The sequence below is a fragment of the Ahaetulla prasina genome, chromosome 1 (assembly GCF_028640845.1).
Source record: "Ahaetulla prasina isolate Xishuangbanna chromosome 1, ASM2864084v1, whole genome shotgun sequence".
Classification (NCBI taxonomy): domain Eukaryota; kingdom Metazoa; phylum Chordata; class Lepidosauria; order Squamata; family Colubridae; genus Ahaetulla; species Ahaetulla prasina.
The window spans coordinates 96,501,200-96,520,563 of NC_080539.1; the positions used below are offsets into that span (position 1 = coordinate 96,501,200).

A 19,364-nucleotide genomic window follows, 5' to 3' on the forward strand; every position below is an offset into this window, starting at 1 on the left:
ATATTGTTTGCTTACTGTTACTTCTACAAAACCCTCTATGCTTATAGTGGGTGGTTCGGAGAACTGGTAGCAAAAATCCCTTCCCCCCCCCCCCCCCGCCCATGCCTACCCAATCGCCCCGTCACCCGCTAGCCACTTCTTTTAAAAAATGCTTTTAAAAGGTAAAAAAAAGGCTCTGATGATCATAGCTGAGCTGTGTGATTGTCAGAGCCTTTTTTTACTTTTAAAAGCATTTTTTACAACCTATTTGGCCGAATAGGTTGTAAAAAAATGCTTTTAAAAGTAAAAAAAAAAATCATGTGCCACAGCTGATCACACGCACACACACACACACATATGTGTGCGCTGTTCTACTTACCCCATGCCTCCTTTTGGTGTGTACTGCACGTATGCGCACCTCTCATTTGGTGCATGGGGCGCACTGCGCATGTGTGCACACAGTGCGCATGCGCAGCCAGCAAAACGGTAGTAAACCAGTTCAGATTTCACCACTGTGTAAAATGTTGCATAGACCTGCAGGCTTGTAAAATAATTGATTACTTTTAAGTTAGTGGCTTGTTGACTGGCATCTTGTAAGTATTCTATAATTAAAGTCACACTCTCAACAAGAGGAGGAGACGGGAATCGGGAAGTGAATGTATTAGAAATTCATTTTCCCCAGATGATCTGGTGGAATGAACTGCAATCTTTTTTCCAGATTAGGTGTGGATGTCAGACCCAATGCCCCCAAACCTCTAGAAAAACTGGAACCAATGACCCAAATTTGGCAGGAAAGAATCAGGGAGGTATGCGAGTAATCTCTCATTTTCCATTCAGCTTGCTCAGTATGTGTTGCTTCCCTATCTCATTTGCTCAGTCTATTTACAGAGGACTAGTTTTAACATGCAGATCTTTGACTTACCTAATAGGTTATAACTAGTCTATCTTCTCAAGGATGCCCTCATTTTCTTTTTTAAAAAAAGTATTCCATTTGTTTGTATTATCATACCTATTCCATAACCACCTTGTTTGATACTGCTGGTTATGTGAGCAAATAAGTGTCATTTATTTAAAAACTTAATCAGTGGGGAAAATGGGTCTTTCATTCTGTCCCCTTGAGATTACAGATGAAGGGGCAAATAACAGATATTAACATGCCAGTATGGAATGCTTTGACCTGGGGAAATAGCCAGGCTCATAGACCAAAAAAATCAGATAGAAGGGATGGGAAGGTGGGGGGATCTGGCAGGTTCACGCCATTATCAGTGACAAGACACTCTTCCCTGCAATTGAAAGAAAGCTTATAAGCCATCCACATATTTCACAGGAAATTGAGCAGCTCTTTTGGCTGCAGACTGTGTTTTCTACTGATCTGACATTCTATTTTACCTGTTCAGTATGTCAGACACGTGAAACTTTAAACAGATATTTAGATATTCTTTTAAAAAATGAAGATATATGATTCAATCACTCTTTACATGTAACCAGAAGAGCAGGAGTCCAAAGTAAATTAAAGAAATTTTGCAAAATGACCCCAAAAAATTCTGTCCAGTAATGATTTATTCTCATTAAAATCTATAGGTTTATTTTTAAAAATGCACTCTTATAAATGACAACTGTTTTCCAAATGTTCTTGCTTCAGCTTTTCTACCAAAGGAAATAGTAGCAGAGACTTGATCTAGATAGACCTTTTTAAAGCATTTTTTAAATTACTGAGGGGGATTTAGTTCAGTATAGTAGACTCTAGATTTCTGAAATTAGCAAAGTATTGAACCTTTAATCTTCTAAATCTCTGCCTGATTCTGAGTTATGAGAACTATCCTGTCATGAATGGATGGTCACTTCTAAATCTCTGATCCTGTAATATTACTAAGTCTTTGCTAATTTGATAAATTAGGGCCGGTGAATAGCGCAGGCTGGTAAAGCCTGTTATTAAGAACACAAAGCCTGCAATTACTGCAGGTTCGAGCCCGGCCCAAGGTTGACTCAGCCTTCCATCCTTTATAAGGTAGGTAAAATGAGGACCCAGATTGTTGGGGGGGCAATAAGTTGACTTTGTAAAAATATACAAATAGAATGAGACTATTGCCTTATACATTGTAAGCCGCCCTGAGTCTTCGGAGAAGGGTATAAATGTAAACAACCAAAAAAAAAAAATTACTAGAAATTCAAAGTATCTATGTATTTAAGTTTCAACATTTCCCTTCCTGTGTTGGTTTTTCTTTGTCTTAATTTGTTGCCACAAAGAGAGAAATAGATAATGTTAATTTAAAAACTAATATAATTCTCCCCAATTCTGGGTTATGGTAGAGCATGGAATGGCTAGGAATACTACTTATTCATAGTCCGTCTTGGCAAATCCAAACACTGGAGAAATACTGAATACGGATATTGCTCAGGAGTGAAATGCTCCTGGTTCAGACTGGTTCGCCCAATCTGGTAGCGATGGCAGCGGGTGGTTCGGAGAACAGGTAGCAAAAATCTCTCCCCCCACATTCCCAGCTGAGCCACGCAATCATCAGAGGTTTTTTTTTTTTACTTTTAAAAGCATTTTTTCTTCAGCCAAAAAATGCTTTTAAACATAAAAAAAAGCCTCTGATGGTCAGGCAATTCAGCTGGGGTCGTCAGATCCTTTTAAAAGCATTTTTTTTACAACCTCTTCAGAGGTTGTAGAAAAAATGCTTTTAAAAGTAAAAAAAAAAGTTGGCCACGCCCACCCAGTCACATTACCCCACCACCACCAAGCCACGCCCACAGAACCAGTAGTAACAAATTTTACATTTCACCGCTGATATTGCTATTATTTCACATATGAAACTTGAGGTATGATGTTTCTCTTTTAAAATGAACATTTCTTTGCTTTTAGAAGCTGAGATTCAAGAAATCTAAGGACCCCAGGGAAACTATTTGTGGATTATGGGACTGAAGCCAAAATGGATGTTTTAAACTTTAAATCAGTTGCTATTTAAATTTTAGCTCCCTGTTAATCTTATCTGCTTAATTTGTGCCAATGTGATATTTCTTTCAAGTAGTATAATTTCCGTATGGAATGTTAATATAGCCTAATGCTCTTCTTCAGATTTTACTAATTCTTTGATGTGTTAAAATTGGGTGCAATTTTAAAGAACTCTTGTAATATTTAAACCACTATTATAAACATATAAAAAAATGGACTGATATCCTTGGGAACTTCCTATACATGTCAGAGACTCAAAACATGCATATTATATACACGAAAAAGCTTCAGACATAGGAACATCTGTTTTGTAACTTCTTGATTACTTGTGAAATAATCTTATCTCTTGTTTTACAAAGCAAATGCACTGACACATGCTGTAAACTTATATCCTAAGAGGATCTGTTGCATCTGGAAAGATGTGTTCACAGGAGATTTTTCTCCTGTGAGAGGAAAAGAGAGAGAGAAGCTGCTCAATATCAGGCCTCTGTGAGATTCCACTTTGATGATTATGAGAATTTTGTTTCATTTTTGATGCTGAGACCATAGGCTGGTCACCCAATTATACATATATTATTTATTAAGATACTTCATTGGTACTTCTTAATGTTCTTTTTCCTTGGATTATGCAATAGTTTAACTCCAACAAAATGTTAACTTTTGGAACATCCAATCAAACTTCCGCTGTTATAATTATTATTTGTAGCAAGAAAGGAGGCACTCAGTGGAGAAGCTATGAAAGTCCATCTTCTTTCACTGACACTTGAAGCAGGCACAAGGAGAGCAATGATGCTGATGAGAATGGATCAACCCCTCGAGACGAGTCACTATTTCATAGTCAGGAAGAGCCACGGTGGTGATATTGAGACCCAGCATGAGAGAGATGACTCTTCGGAAATCTGCCAGCTGCAAGAGCAAAGGAAAACAAATAAAGTAAACTATATGAGTTGTGGTCCGCCGGTGGCCTGCGGAGCTGGCAGCAAAGTCGGACATTGAGAAGGTTGGGGAGGAACACGGGCCAGTCCTGGAGTCTAGGGAAGGCTCGGATGAGTGGTCTGCATTGGAGGCAGAGAAAGGGCCCTCTGTTGTGTCTTGTCCGATCTCACCACAGCCGGGGCCTTCTTATCTGCTTCCGAACACGGAGGAATGTATGCCTCCCGGCCCCAGCCCTGGCTCCATGCCCAGACAGGCTGAAGAGGAGGAAATACCTCCAGCCCCCAGCTCTGGCTCCATGCCCAGGCAAACGGAGCAACTAGACCCCTCCCCCTCCTCCACAGCATGTGAGCCTGAGGGAGATCAATTGACAACAGCTGCCAACTGGAGTGACCCTCGCGTCAGAAGACTTGATAGGCGGAGGCAACAGAAGGAAGGGAGGGGCAGGCCTGGATAAGTGCTGAGTCATGGAGCCACACCCCATGGCCTATATAAAGGATCTGCTTTCTGGCATTCTCTGAGTCAGGCAAAGTCTAAACATATCTTGCTGAAGTCACTTTCTGGTCTCCTGCCTGCCCTGAGGACTTTGCTAGGACTTTGGCAGAGCTGCAGAGGCACGCCTGATTCGGATTTCCCTGACCCGGCCGTCAGCGGAGGAGTGGGACACGACACCCTCTGGGAAATACGTGCTACCTCCAGAGCCTCCAGAGTCGACCTCAGCAAGGCAGAGGAACAGGGGGAGCCTGTTCCCAGTGCGCGCATGCACAGAGCTGCCAGAAAGCAAGAACAGTTAAAACAAAAGGAACGACTTGGGAATAGGGCTTGGAGATGATTGGCCCCTCCCATAAGTCTTAAAAGAGGAGCAAAGGCATGTGGGCCTTTGCAGGAAGCAAAGTTGTTAATTGTGCTCAGTTTAAAGTCTGAAGCTCTGTTTGATTCTGGACTCCGTGTGGCTTTGCCAATTAGGTTTTTGGCAGCATGTCAAGGGAGATAAAGATGGATGATTATCAGCCTTATCCCAAAGGACTCTTTACAACTATTTACAACTATTTGTGAATTCTGTTCATTCACAGCTGTTGCAATAAAAGAGGTTTTTGGGACTACTCATGTGGTTTACTGACTCAGGAAGCCTAGGTCAGAACAATATGGCATGTCTTCTCTCAAATAAAAATGGTGGTTTACAGCAATCTACATCTGAAACTCCTCTAGATATTCCTATTATCTGAAAATATGTCAGGAGTGGCTAGCAGATGACTATGGAGCAAAAATAATTATTTTGTTTGTTTCTCGAGAATTCTCAGTTACAGGAATTGAAGAATAACTAGTGAAACCTAGCCTAAGAGCCCAGTATGTTTTGTAATTCAGTGCAGTAGTGGGTTTCAAATCCTGTCGTATGTGCAGAGACATCAGGCGGGTGGGTGGAGCCTCCTGCCGCCACTACTGGTTCACCCAATCCGGGGCGAACCAGTAGCAACCCACCACTGATTCAGTAGCATATTTTTACCAAACCTAGGGACCTCTGAAGATGATGCGCTACATAGTGTCTGAGTTTCACAGCAATATACAGGCAGTTCTCAACTTATAACAGTTCATTTAGTGACTGTTCAAAGTTAAAATGGCACTGAAAAAAATTATGACCATTTTTCACAGTTAAAACCATTGCAGCAAGTCCATAGTCATGTGATCAAAACTGAGATGCTTGGCAACTGACCCATCTTTATGATGGTTGTAGTGTCCCTGGGTCATGTGATCACCATTTGCCACCTTTTGATCAGCATGGTCAATGGGGAATGCCAGATTCATTTAACAACCGTCTTACTAACAATTGCAGTACTTCACTTAACAGCTGCGGCAAGAAAAGTCATAAAATGGGTAAAAGTTCACTTAACAACTATCTCACTTAGCAACAGAAATTCTGGGCTCAATTGTGGTCGTAAGTCGAGGACTAACTATAGTTGCTGTTTGCTTATTTCTATACCTTCCAGTCAGTGTTGACTCCTGACAACTGCCTGAACTAGTCCTAGCAATTTTCTTGGCAAGATTTTGCCCTTGCTTCCTTCTTAGGGCTGATAGAGAATGATTGGCCCAAGGTCACCTGGTTCACTTTGTGCCTAAGCTGGAAGTAGAAGTCATGGTTTCCAAGTTTCTAGCCTGGTGCTTTAACCACTACATCAAATTGGCTCACATATATATTTACTCACCTGTAAATTATTCTCTCAAAAATAGCTGCCCAAGAGAATACAAATAAAAAAAAACCTTAAGTGTTAAAGTTGCTGAAATCTTGATATTATTATATTTTGTACTTCAATGCTGGTTTTCAGTTTTATATGCTAAAAAGCAGCCAACATAAATTCAACACATCAATCGGTAAATGTGTTGGAACCCTTCTTCATGATATTTTGTAAAAACAACAATAACAACAACAACCTGTGGAAGAATATCCCCCAAGAGAAACTCATTCTCCTTCTCCTGTCTGAAATGGTGGTGCCTGGGCTTAGATTTAACATCTTCATTAAAGTCAGAGAGATGTCAGGTAGATAAATGGATAAATGTTCAATTTAATCTACTTATTAATGCAGGAATTAATACAGGAAGAAAGCTGAAAGTAAATTGTTTTGTGCCAAACATTGGAGCATATTGTGATTTATTTTTTTTAAAAAGAGGGGGAAATTTAAAGTTCTGTGTAATTTGTATGGCAGTCACATATTTAATATTACACACCTCACCGCATGATCTGAATTCATCTTAAAATACATCCAGACCTTTGTTTGTGGTTCAGTGTGTTTGAAAGGTCACATGCCAAATGCTTACAATTATTGCTTGTTCTTTAGTCTTGTGCTATTAAAATAGATGACATTTGATGTAACAGATTGCAATATTTTTTTTTGTTTTTGAAAGAAAGGCAAGTTTTGAAAACTAAGTTCATGTGGCATCATGAAGTAAAACTCTATCTATAAACATTAGAGTTACATTCCCACAGATCATCAGGGGCATCTGTTCTTATCATAAGTTGGCATTTGTGGCTTAAAGGTCTCATTTGATCATTCTGCATTTGTTCCCAGAAACCATTTCTCTTGGAAAAAAGTGTAATAGAGACACTGACCATGGATCTGTGGGTCCTCCCCTTTAGGATGAAATTTCAAAAAACAGTTTGGGCCTAAATTAGATTGTGCAAAACTATAATAATGGCAAAGTCAAGGATTTACTGTAAAAGAAAAACCCTCTCCACGCCCTAGCTTTGTTTTTGGGTTTTGTTTTGCTTAAAATGAAGACTTTTCCAATATAGTCTTGAGACCGTATAACAGAGGTGCAGAGATATATATATAGCGGTGACTCTCAATAATTCATGCTTGCACAAGTCTCCCAACAATAAAACACATCTGACCCCATAGCACAAAGCTGACCCAGAATAATTGAAGCTGTGACTTGGTCAATAATCAGTAGCGGAAAAGGCCACGGGACTGCAACTTTTTATTGCTTTGTCTTAATTAAACCTCTTGAAATATGCTCAAAAACCTGTAGGTGATATTCCATTCACATCTCTCTATTGTGCCTTTGTAATGGGGAGAGTCCCACCTTAGGAAAAGTCTCATGAAGCGCCCAAAACTTTATAGCGACCATAATGGTTTCACTGCAAATTTCTTTTAAGCTTCTGGCATGCCAATAAATCCTATGGGTTGCACTAATGCTTTTGGTAATGCAATTATTCATATTCTTTTCAAGGCAACTGTACATACAGCCTTACTTGTTCCCCAGGTAACACATTAGCATACATGTGTAGATGAGATTAGATGAGGCTCTTACGCCTTACTGCCTATATCCTCTTCCTTGCTCTTTTCAACTGAAAGAGAACTTATAAAATTGCTTCAAAACCCAAGTTCCTATCGGAATTATTACAATGTGCTCTATGTGGAGCTGCCCTTGAAGACCATTTCTTACAGGTGGTGCAGAATGCAGTGCTGTGAATGGTTATGAATGTACATGGCACAGTAACACCAACTACTATAATGTATTAGTGAGCTGCATTGGCCCCATTTGATTTTTGGGTCCAATTCAAGATGTTACCTATTAACCCTAAAGCCCTTCATGGCATAGAGCCATGTTATTTGCAAGGATTACCTGTCTCCAATTATTTCTGCCTATCCCTGACAGGATAAGCATGCTCTGAATCCTTTCTATCAAACAGGTCCTGCCCTATGGAACAGTTTAACCCACCGAGATTCAGATGGCCTCAACCCTGTCAGTCTTTCGTAGGGCATTGAAGAGCCGTTCTTCCCTCAAGTATTGGATCAAGATAATTGGTGAGCTTATCTTCAGGGATAAATTGGTGAGCTTATCTTCAGGGCCGGGACAGCTCAGGCTATTAAGAAGCCTGTTATTAGAACACAGTAGCCTGTAATTACTGCAGGTTCAAGCCCGGCCCAAGGTTGACTCAGCCTTCCATCCTTTATAAGGTAGGTAAAATGAGGACCCAGATTGTTGGGGGGGCAATAAGTTGACTTTGTAAAAAATATACAAATAGAATGAGACTATTGCCTTATACACTGTAAGCCGCCCTGAGTCTTCGGAGAAGGGCGGGATATAAATGTAAACAAAACAAACAAACAATATGATTGTGTGGTATATGACTCACCCTGAATGCAATGTATTGTTCTGATTACTCTAGATTATTTATAGTTCCTTTTAATAGACTGTTACCTGCCCTGTGAGAGGGCAAATATCCAGATTGATGAATGGATAAAGGTGACAAATAACACATACCCCTTATTGGTGATCTTGGCACATACCTGTTTCTCTCTTTTCATGACTTCTTCAAGAGTCGATTTAAGTGCTGTTGCTTCTGCAGTCACAGATTCCAACAAGTGTTTAGCCTTTTCTTTATCTTCCTTTGATTCACGTTCTCTAACATGTAGCTCAGACTGGACCGAGGTTAATTGCTTCTCGGCTTTAGTCTTCATCTTTTCCAGTTTCTCTTGAGATTTGCTGAGTTCTTCTATGGTTTTGTCTTGCTCCAGTGCTTTGAGCTGAACACAAATTCCAAAGAAGAAAACATGGAAGTAGTGTAAGGGAAATATCACATAAGATGCCAAGAAGCATTTCGCTTTTCCCTGAGCCTCATCTACCCAAATAAGGCTCACTTGCAGGAGGAGGGCGGCACACATTTGAAGTTGGGTCAAGTATGAGCTATCTCCTAAATTTCAGGTTCTTGAAGAAGGCACGTTGCTAATCATTTCAAAACTGCTTTGTAGTGTTGAGCAATTGGGATGGACAGGTTAGACATAGATATTATGAAGTGAAATGCAAATCCATTCACTTTTATTCATACCCCTCTTGAATCACACTATTAGCTTTATTACCTACCTTCAGTTCATTCGTGTCAGCAAGTTTAACTTTCAGATCTGTGTGTGTTTCTCTCGCCAAAGAAAGTTCGTTCTGCAATCTGTCTATTTTCTTTTGTAACTTTCTGAGTGTGAGGTTGGCCTCATCCCTTTCTACTGCCAGGGCTGTGCGCACTTGCTTCTCTTCTTCCAGCTGGACGATCTTCTGACGCAAAAGCTTCACATGAAGTTCTTTGTTCTCAAGTTGCTCTTTCTGAGCTTTTACCTACATTTCCATTTTTTTTTAAAAAAAACCATGTCACCTGTGATAGTAAATATTCATTTATTCATATGCTCCATTCTTCCTTCAGGGAAAAGTGGAGCCTACTTCTTCCCCTCTCTTCACTGTGATCCCAGCCCTAGTTTGATATTATGAAAGTATAAAAAAATGAACCAAACATTAATTCCTCTGATGTATTTTTCCTACCTTTCTCTGCAGGTTTCGGACCATGATCTTATTATCAGTCAATGTGTCTCGTTCCAACTTGATCAACTGCTCTGCACGAGCCAGCACTGCATCCAACCTCATGTCAAATCCAATCTCTATTGCTATTCTGTCCAGGTCCATCTTTTCAGAGAGCTGATCCAGAAACTTAAGATACTTTGGAAAGAAAATATGAGGAGAAAGGCATCCAGTTTGCTCGGAACAAAGCTTGCATTCTTAGCCTCTTACAATTACTTTAACAGAAATAAAGATTTATTAATGCAATAAAAATGTTACATTTTTATTGCTTTATGTTTTCTTGCCATGCTGCCTTTTACTATGAAAAGGCATATATTTTCAGACATTTGCAAATAATATAATATGGCTCAAAGGGGTTGCATTTAATCTAACGTGAAAAATATTTTAATTAATTCATGCTTTCTAGAAGACTTTTATGGCCAAGACTAAACCAACTTGTGTAAGTCTTTTTGATTCTTTTTAATTACAAGAGGCTGGACCCAAAATGGACAATCATTCTGTCTCATGATTGTCCACGTTTTCAGATCTTAAAACAAAACACCACCTAATAAAACTGAGGCAGGCAGCCCACCAGAGAATGCCAATATTTAATCTGCATTAAGTACAGCATGCAAGCCATGCCATATTGCAAGTTTTTTCCCCCCTAAAGTTCTGAATACAGATATCACAAGTTTTCCAAATCTGTGTCACCATGACTTCCTAAAAGTCACAGCAGGCCTTCCTTTGGCTTCCGGCAGATTTCTGGGTAAAACTCAAAGTGCTCAAAGTAGCACATAAAGTCCTTTCTTGCTAAGCTCCCAGTATCTTCAAACAACTTTCTCCCATCAGAACTCATCATCCAGTGCATTTATCTCAAGAGAATCTGCTAGTGATGTTTCAGTTTCCTGAAGTAGGGACAGGAGGGTGGAGATCAAGAAATTGTCTTCCTCAGGGATGGACCTTATTCTGTGGAAGAGATTAAGCCTTTGAGCTTTCCAGAAACTGATAAGAACAGCACTTTTCTGAAGAGCTTTTGGCATTGTCTACTCAAATGATATTGTTTTTATATACTGTTGTATTGTTTACATTTTTATGCTGTGAACAGCTTGGAATCTTTAAGTATGCATATACAGTATATAGGAACCTGTATATGTATATGGCAGTATACAGGTAGTCCTTGACTTATCACCATATATTGAGAGACGGTTTGAAATTAAAGGGCACAGAATGAATGGATTTACAACTCCTGCTCAGAGTTATAGCCGCTGCAGTGCCCCCAAGGTCACACAAACAAAATTTGGTTGCTTGGCAATCCGCCTTCCCTTATGCCCAATTGCAGTAATGCGACCTATCCTATCCTCTGGATCCACACAGGCCTTATGCCTGCTTCTCACTCCACTGGGTCCTACCACACATCCCCATTCTCATCATAGCTCAGTCATTTAAGTTTTCCATAGATCTCCTTTGCAAAGCAGCCATTCTGTTGCACAGTATTCCAGCATGGAGGCCCCAGAGTATCATCCTGGAAGTGGGCACCATTTTGGGAGTGGCCACAATGAAAACAATGAAAACAATGAGTTATCACAATGTGGCCATTCCAAAATGGTGCCCACTTCCAGGACAACACCATGTAGCCTCCATACTGTATAGGGAGTATGAGAGGACATGTTGCCTAAAAAAATGTCCAGCACCTGTGCTGCTGTTGCCCTGCCCATTTAAGGCTTCTCCCTAGCCAGAAGGTGTAGAAGCAGTGGGGAAGAGTGGAACAGAGAGCAGTTAGTATCAGTCTATGAGTACCAGGCTGTGAGTGCTTGTGTGGGTGTTTTGTAGGACCTGTGTTGTTGGGTTGGCTCTCTGGTGTTTTGGAGCCCACTGACTTGAAGCTACATAAAAGAGCCCAGAACAGGGAGGTTGAGGGGCAGAGAGGCAGTCTCTCTTTCCTAAATATGATCTTCATTGGAACATTTTTGTTGGAAACTGGCAAACAATGCTGGAAACCAGCAAAAACCCATTATTTATTTATTTTATTTATTTATTATTCAAATTTGTATACCGCCCTATCTCCCGAAGGACTCAGGGCGGTTCACAGGCACATAAAACATTATATATACAATTAAAATAACTATTAAAAAACTTATTCTAATGCCAAATGTTAAAAATATAAATACAAATCTTAAAACCTATTTAAACCCCTATAAATTTAAAATCTAAGCCAGTCCTGCACAGATGAATAAATGTGTCTTAAGCTCGCGACGGAAGGTTCGGAGGTCCGGAAGTTGACGGAGTCCTGGGGGGAGTTCGTTCCAGAGGGTGGGAGCCCCCACAGAGAAGGCCCTTTCCCTGGGCGTCGCCAGACGACACTGCCTAGCTGACGGCACCCTGAGGAGTCCCTCTCTGTGAGAGCGCACGGGTCGGTGAGAGGTATTTGGTAGCAGTAGGCGGTCCCGTAGATAACCCGGCCCTATGCCATGGAGCGCTTTAAAGGTGGTTACCAACACCTTGAAGCGCACCCGGAAGGCCACAGGTAGCCAGTGCAGTCTGCGCAGGATAGGTGTCATACGGGAGCCACGAGGGGCTCCCTCTATAACCCGCGCAGCCGCATTCTGAACTAACTGTAGCCTCCGGATGCCCTTCAAGGGGATCCCCATGTAGAGAGCATTGCAGTAATCCAGGCGAGACGTCATGAGGGCGTGAGTGACCGTGCATAGGGCATCCCGGTCTAGAAAGGGGCGCAACTGGCGCACCAGGCGAACCTAGTAAAAAGCTCTCCTGGAGACGGCCGTCAAATGATCTTCAAAAGACAGCCGTTCATCCAGGAGAACGCCCAAGTTGCGCACCCCTTCCATCGGGGCCAATGACTCGCCCCCAACAGTCAGCCAAGGACTCAGCTGACTGTACCGGGATGCCGGCATCCACAGCCACTCTGTCTTGGAGGGATTGAGCTTGAGCCTGTTTCTCCCCATCCAGACCCGTACGGCCTCCAAGCACTGGGACAACACTTCAATAGCTTCGTTGGGGTGGCCCGGTGTGGAAAAGTACAGCTGGGTGTCATCAGCGTACAGCTGGTACCTCACACCGAAGCCACTGATGATCTCACCCAGCGGCTTCATATAGATGTTGAACAAAAGGGGCGAGAGGATCGACCCCTGCGGCACCCCACAAGTGAGGCGCCTCGGAGCCGACCTCTGCCCCCCTGTCAACACCGTCTGCGGCCGATCGGGGAGATAGGAGGAGAACCACCGATAAACGGTGCCTCCCACTCCCAATCCCCCCAACCGGCGCAGCAGGATACCATGGTCGATGGTATCGAAAGCCGCTGAGAGGTCTAATAGGACCAGGGCAGAGGAACATCCCCTATCCCTGGCCCTCCAGAGATCATCCACCAACGCGACCAAAGCCGTCTCAGTGCTGTAACCGGGCCGGAAGCCGGACTGGAACGGGTCTAGATAGACAGTTTCATCCAGGTGTGGCTGGACTTGTGGTTTCATCCAGGTGTGGATTATGACTTGTGGTTGTGTAACTGTTGAACGCCACAACCTGTCATAAAGCTGATCTGCACTACATACAGTCATGGGGTGGCAGCCCAACTATTTATGTTGGCTGGGGATCTTTATGGGCTGTTAAGGCACTCATTCCATGGTTATTGTAACTTTGAACGTTTGTAAAATGACTGGTTGCCAAGTGAGGACTATCACTTCTTGACTCTGTCAAGAAAACTGAATGGACATCTCCAGGAAGTCATCAGGAACTAAACTTGATGAAAGAGGTATATTTTTCAAAAAAAAAATGTTTGAGATACCACAAAACTCTTGTGTTCTAAACGGTACAACGGTTGTATCTCTGGAGTTCTTCCATTCTTCTCACTTAGCAAACAAAGCTTCCTCTGATCCATAGCATTTATATCGGGGGTGAAATCCAGCAGGTTCTGACAGGTTCTCAAGAACTGGTAGTGGAAATTTTGAGCAGTTTGAACTCAAACTGTTTGAAGTTTGAAGAACCAGTAGCAGAAATTTTGAGTAGTTCAGAGAACCGGCAAATACCACATCTGGCTGGCCTCAGAGTGGGGTGGGAATGGGGATTTTGCAGTATCCTTCCCCTGGAGTGGAGTGGGAATAGAGATATTGCAGTATCCTTCCCCTGCAATGCTCACCAAGCCATGCCCACCCCACCAAGCCATGCCCACCCCACCAAGCCATGCCCACAGAACCGGTAGTAAAAAAAATTGGATTTCACCACTGCCTTGAGTCATAGCCAGAAGTAGTAAAGAATGTAGCATGTAGAGCAGAGGTGTGACATCAGCATACCAATGCATGCATTTCACCACTGATTTATATACATATGGAAGAAAATGGCTTGAGGCAATTTTTACAGCTACCTTGTCTGTTGCTGGCACTGTGATATCCTAGGGAAGGGAATAAGACACTGAGCTTCCCATAGAGATTTTTCACTGAGTCAATGCCTTACTGGAGTGATGAATGTTTCTAAGACTTTCTCAGATGGGCAAGAGTAACAGTGGTGGCTTTCACATTTTGTTACTACCAGTTCGCGCATGTGCCTACCTTCAACGCATGCGCCTGGCCTTCCGTGCATGTGCTTTGCTTGTGCGCGCACCTTCCGTGCATGCGCCTGGCCTCAGATACGTGCCTAAATAGAACGGCATAGAGCCAGGGTGGGTTGACTGGCCCACTTGTGATTTCCGCTACTGGTTTGTCTGAACTGGTCTGAACCGGCTGAATACCAGCTATGGAGCAGGGGTCTCCAACCTTGGCAACTTTAAGCCTGGCGGACTTTGCTGGCTGGGGAATTCTGGGAGTTGAAGTCCACCAGGCTTAAAGTTGCCAAGGTTGGAGACCCCTCCTCTGGAGAATAATGATTCTTGCCAGCTGTATCAAGAGCTACATCATGAAAATTCATTACAGACAAACTTGGGCAGTGCATTCAGAAAAGGGACATTTCTATCTAACCTACCACAGTGCTCTTCTGTGAGAAGGACAGAAAAATCTGCCTTTGCTGTGCTACATTAAGAAGGCATTCAAATGCATAAATAATAGGATTTGAGACAAAAGAGGCAAACTATGCCAAGCTTTTTTGCTAGGGTAAAACTCTTTTATCCATACATTTTATCAACCCAATGAGGATCATTCAACAGAATGAGCAATGAAATAATTGCTTCACTGTCAGTGGGGTTTATTTGCCTCCAATGACTTAGCCCATCCAAACTGGCCATAAGCTGTGTCACTGTGATCGTTATGTGATCATTATGTGATCATTGTAAAGCTAAAGAAGAAAATTTCAGAAAACAGAATCAAGGAAATGTATACATATTCAAATTTGGGATGAGGTTTACATGCTGAAGTTAGGGAAACAAGCCCATATTGATAAGTAACTAAAGTAAAAAAGTAACTAAAAGTAAAAAAAAAAACCCTTAACTGAACAAACATTTTATCTTTTGCAAGGATCTTATGAAACCCATGGAATTTCTGTAAGCGTCAATAATATAATTAGCTGAATAAGACCTAGTTTTGATTCTATTCTTCTCTATCTGGTAAAGAGCTGATAAGGGCCTCTGGTGGCTCAGACTGCTAAGACAGTCTGTTATTAACAGCAGCTGCTTGCAATTACTGCAGGTTCAAGTCCCACCAGGCCCAAGGTTGACTCAGCCTTCCATCCTTTATAAAGTAGGTAAAATGAGGACCCAGATTGTTGGGGGCAATAAGTTGACTTTGTATATAATATACAAATGGATGAAGACTATTGCTTGACATAGTGTAAGCCGCCCCGAGTCTTCGGAGAAGGGCGGGATATAAATGCAAATAATAAAAAAAAAATTCTCAGTAACGTTTTATTTTCATTTAAAATATATTAAGTTCCCCTGCTATGTTCTCTATAGTACTGGCAACTTCCAGGAAAATTTACTTGGGATACTAATCCCAAAACAGATTGGCTCTTGGGGTCTAGAACTGGCAGTTAGAAATCTTATAGTAGCTTACCTCTACAAGAACCAAAACACCAGCACATTTCCTTAGATATTTTCATGGCTTGTTGCTTACAACACTCCCTAAGTGCTCAGACTTGTAGTACTTTTTAATACAGTCCCTGAACACTTATGTATACCAGAGGTGGGTTTTAGCAGATTCTGACCAGTTCTGGAGAACCGGTAGCAGAAATTTTGAGTAGTTCGGAGAACCGGTAGTAAAAATTCTGACTGGCCCTGCCCCCATCTATTCTTTGCCTCCCAAGTCCCAGCTGATCAGGAGGAAATGGGGATTTTGCAGTAACCTTCCCCTGGAGTGGGGCGGGAATGGAGATTTTACAGTATCCTTCCCCTGCCAAGCCCACCAAGCCACACCTACAGAACTGGTAGTAAAAAAAATTGAAACCCACCACTGATGTATATGTTTTATGTTCCAATCACCACCCTGACCATACTGAAAAATGATTTCCCCAACAAATTTTACTGATGTGAATATGACTGCCAACCAGAGCATACATTTACTTTCGATAAAATCAGGACCACATCATTAAATTAAGCTTTCTCTGCCTTGCCTTATACCCTTCCTATAAACGTAAGATATTACTTGTTGCTTCTCAAGTTTCCAAGCATCTCGCATCACATCTCCAGACACCAACTCTCCTTCTAGACGCTTCAACTGATCATGAAGCATTTCTGATTTGTTTTCTGATTTTTTGGCTCTTTGCAAGGCCTCCTGATGCAACATTTTCTGAGCCTCCAGAGTCTCGATAAGTTTGCTGATTTGGGCTTCAAGTTGGGATACTATCTGGGAAACAAAAGTAAACTCAAATCAGAGACTGAGTAGGACACTAATCTGTGGTACAAGAAAATGATCAATTATAGAAGGGCAGTAAAATAATCACTTTCTACTCAACGAACAGGAAAAACATGAACACTTAATCAGAAGGACTTGATCTAGTTGCCATACAGTAGTGTAGCATATATGGACTGTGGCTGAATTCGCAAAACTCACTAAGCTACAATTTCTTATCCTGTCAGTTGAAAAAAAAAACTTTCTCCATTGGTTGAATTCATCTATCACACAAAGCTATAAATTGCAAAAGCTAGATTCACGCAATATGCTAATCCCATCGCAAACAAACCAAAATTAGATCAACTGTGAAGCAGACATTATATTAATATGTATCTTGTAAATTTGAATAAATATTCTGCTAATGAAAATGGGTCAATACATACTCACTTAAAGTTTATTGATAAACAATGCTATAAACCTGCCAGATTACCACTGTTACACTAATGCAAGAATATTTACAAGCATACCGAAATCTGATATTAATTTAAACATGGAACAACATTGTTTTAATTTCTGTTCAATCATGTCTGATTCTTGGAGAACGCCTGCACAAGTCCCCACACTTTTCTCGGCAAGATTTGGGAAGACATTTTCCATTGCTTCTTTCCTAGGGCTGAGAGAAAGTGGCTGGTCCAAGGTCACCCAACTGGCTTTGTGCCTAAGGTGCGACTAGAACTCCCAGTCTTCTGTTTTCAAGCCTGATGCCCTAACCCAAGGGTCTCCAAACCTGGGAACTTTAAGACTTGTGGACTTCAACTCCCAGAATTCCCCAGCCAGCATGGGGAATTATGTAGAGCATTATGTATTCCATTATTAATCTTCCAGTTATGGAAAAGTGAGAAATTAATGCAATGTTTTTGGTGTACAGTGCTTCCCTTATAATGTCCCATGTTTTCATTTAATTCTTGAAAATTCTATAAAATTCACATAAAACCCTTGCTGGTACCACATCTGTCCACACAGCATATATTAGGAACTATTTTCTCCACATGGCAGATGCAGCTTGCAGGAGGAATAAGATTGAGAAATTCTCTTTTTTCATTAGCAAAGTTAGACTTTGGACAAATACCATCTCTTTCTGTATATGAGCATGAAATATCTTTTTTTTAAATTATTTCAAAAAACACAGCATATAAAAGTATAGAGGTTTCCTAAATGGATTAATGAATGATAAGATGATGGGCTGAAAAATAGGACAGAAGTAAAGGTGAGAAGTTATTCAAGATCTTCCATCTGTAGGAACCTGGAATAAAGACATACACATTATAGGTCTCCTAAGGCAGGGGTCTCCAATCTTGGTCCCTTTAAGACTTGTGGACTTCAACTTGCTGGCTGAGGGACTCTGGGAGTTGAAGTCCACAAGTCTTAAAGGGACCAAGGTTGGAGAGTCCTGTCCTAGGGTTTTCCTTCAAAGTTATTATAAATCAGTAAGACCATATTCTGATCTATATCCACACTCAGAATCAAAGATATGGTCTATTAAATCCATTGCCTTGTTACCTACTAAGATATAAGGCAAACGTTTACTGTACTGTCTATAGATAGGTAGGGTTGAATCAGTTGAAATGTAGAAAAACATTTTAAAATTAAGGTTGACATCCTTGTGATGTCACAGATTTTAAGCCAACAGATGGTAATAAATAAAAACTAATCTAGTGGAATCATAGCCAAAAACAAAATAAATCCCATTACACAAAACCATAGAAACAATAACATCTGTCTTAAGTATGCTTTATTACTTGTATGAACCTTCCATAAATCTCCAAATGGATAAAATGAAGATTATTGGATTCTATTCATAACATTGTTCAAAATTAATTGTATTTCTCTGCAGAACTTTATAGCTTATTTTTTTGTTGTTGTTCATATTCAGTCCGCCATCCCCTTGAAAGCTGTTAAAGAGTCACCCTGACTAGCAAATGCTATCCTGTGGTCTGCAGGCTGACCCCAATTTTGCCAGCATTTATGCATACGGTGTTCACTTTCCCCCTAAAAGCTTCAGCATTTAAAATTACAATAATTCAAATATAGATAAGATAGTATTACCCAAGATGAGACCCCAAGAAAAAATATGTATGGAGATGTTAGAAAATGTATGCACAGCAAGTCAGACAAGCAAATAGAAGAACTGGATGGAAACTGAACAAGGAGAGATTCAACCTGGAAATAAGGAGAAATTTTCAGACAATGAGAGCAGTCAACCAATGGTACAGCTTTGCCTTCAGAAGTTGTGGGAGCTTCATCACTGGAAGCTTTCAAGAAGAGACTGGACTGCCATCTGTCAGAAACGGCGTAGGGTCTGCTTGGGCAGGGGATTGGACCACATATGGGTTTCAGCAGGTTCTGACCAGTTCTGGACAACCGGTAGCGGAAATTTTGAGTATTTCAGAGAACCGGTAAATACCACCTCTGACTGGCCCTGCCCCCATCTATTATCTGCCTCCCGAGTCCCAGCTGATCGGGAGAAAATGGGGATTTTGCAGTAACCTTCCCCTGAAGTGGGGAGGGAATAAAGATTTTACAGTATCCTTCCCCTGCCACACACAAGCCACGCTCACCAAGCCATGCCACGCTCACCAAGCCATACCCACAGAACCAGTAGTAAAAAAATTTGAAACCCACCACGGGGTTGGACTAGATGATCTACATGGCCCCTTCTAACTCTGTTAATCTGTATCTATCTATCTGTAACGGCAGCTAAGAACACCAGCCAAACTTTAGGCACAACAGTAACCAGCTTCTAAACCCTGATTTCTCCAGATGCATTAGGTGAGAGCTCTCATTCTTCCCTGCTAACACAGCTGAAACCATCTGTGGAATCCCAGACCCAGAAGATGAATGAGGCCATT

General features: G+C 41.4%; 1 protein-coding gene across 2 annotated transcripts in view; it reads right to left on the reverse strand.

The window, feature by feature from the left end:
- Positions 1 to 534: 534 nt before the first annotated feature.
- The window catches only part of CCDC170 (coiled-coil domain containing 170), a 72,346-nt gene continuing 53,516 nt past the window's right edge, over positions 535 to 19,364 (reverse strand). For both annotated transcript variants that reach the window (XM_058169459.1, XM_058169451.1), the window contains exons 7-11: positions 16,267 to 16,467; positions 9,674 to 9,847; positions 9,230 to 9,472; positions 8,656 to 8,892; positions 535 to 3,841 (exon numbers count right to left, since the gene is read on the reverse strand). In XM_058169459.1, coding sequence (XP_058025442.1) covers positions 3,689 to 3,841; positions 8,656 to 8,892; positions 9,230 to 9,472; positions 9,674 to 9,847; positions 16,267 to 16,467 — 1,008 coding nt within the window. In that variant the 3' untranslated portion in view covers positions 535 to 3,688. The remainder of the gene's footprint in view (positions 3,842 to 8,655; positions 8,893 to 9,229; positions 9,473 to 9,673; positions 9,848 to 16,266; positions 16,468 to 19,364) is intronic.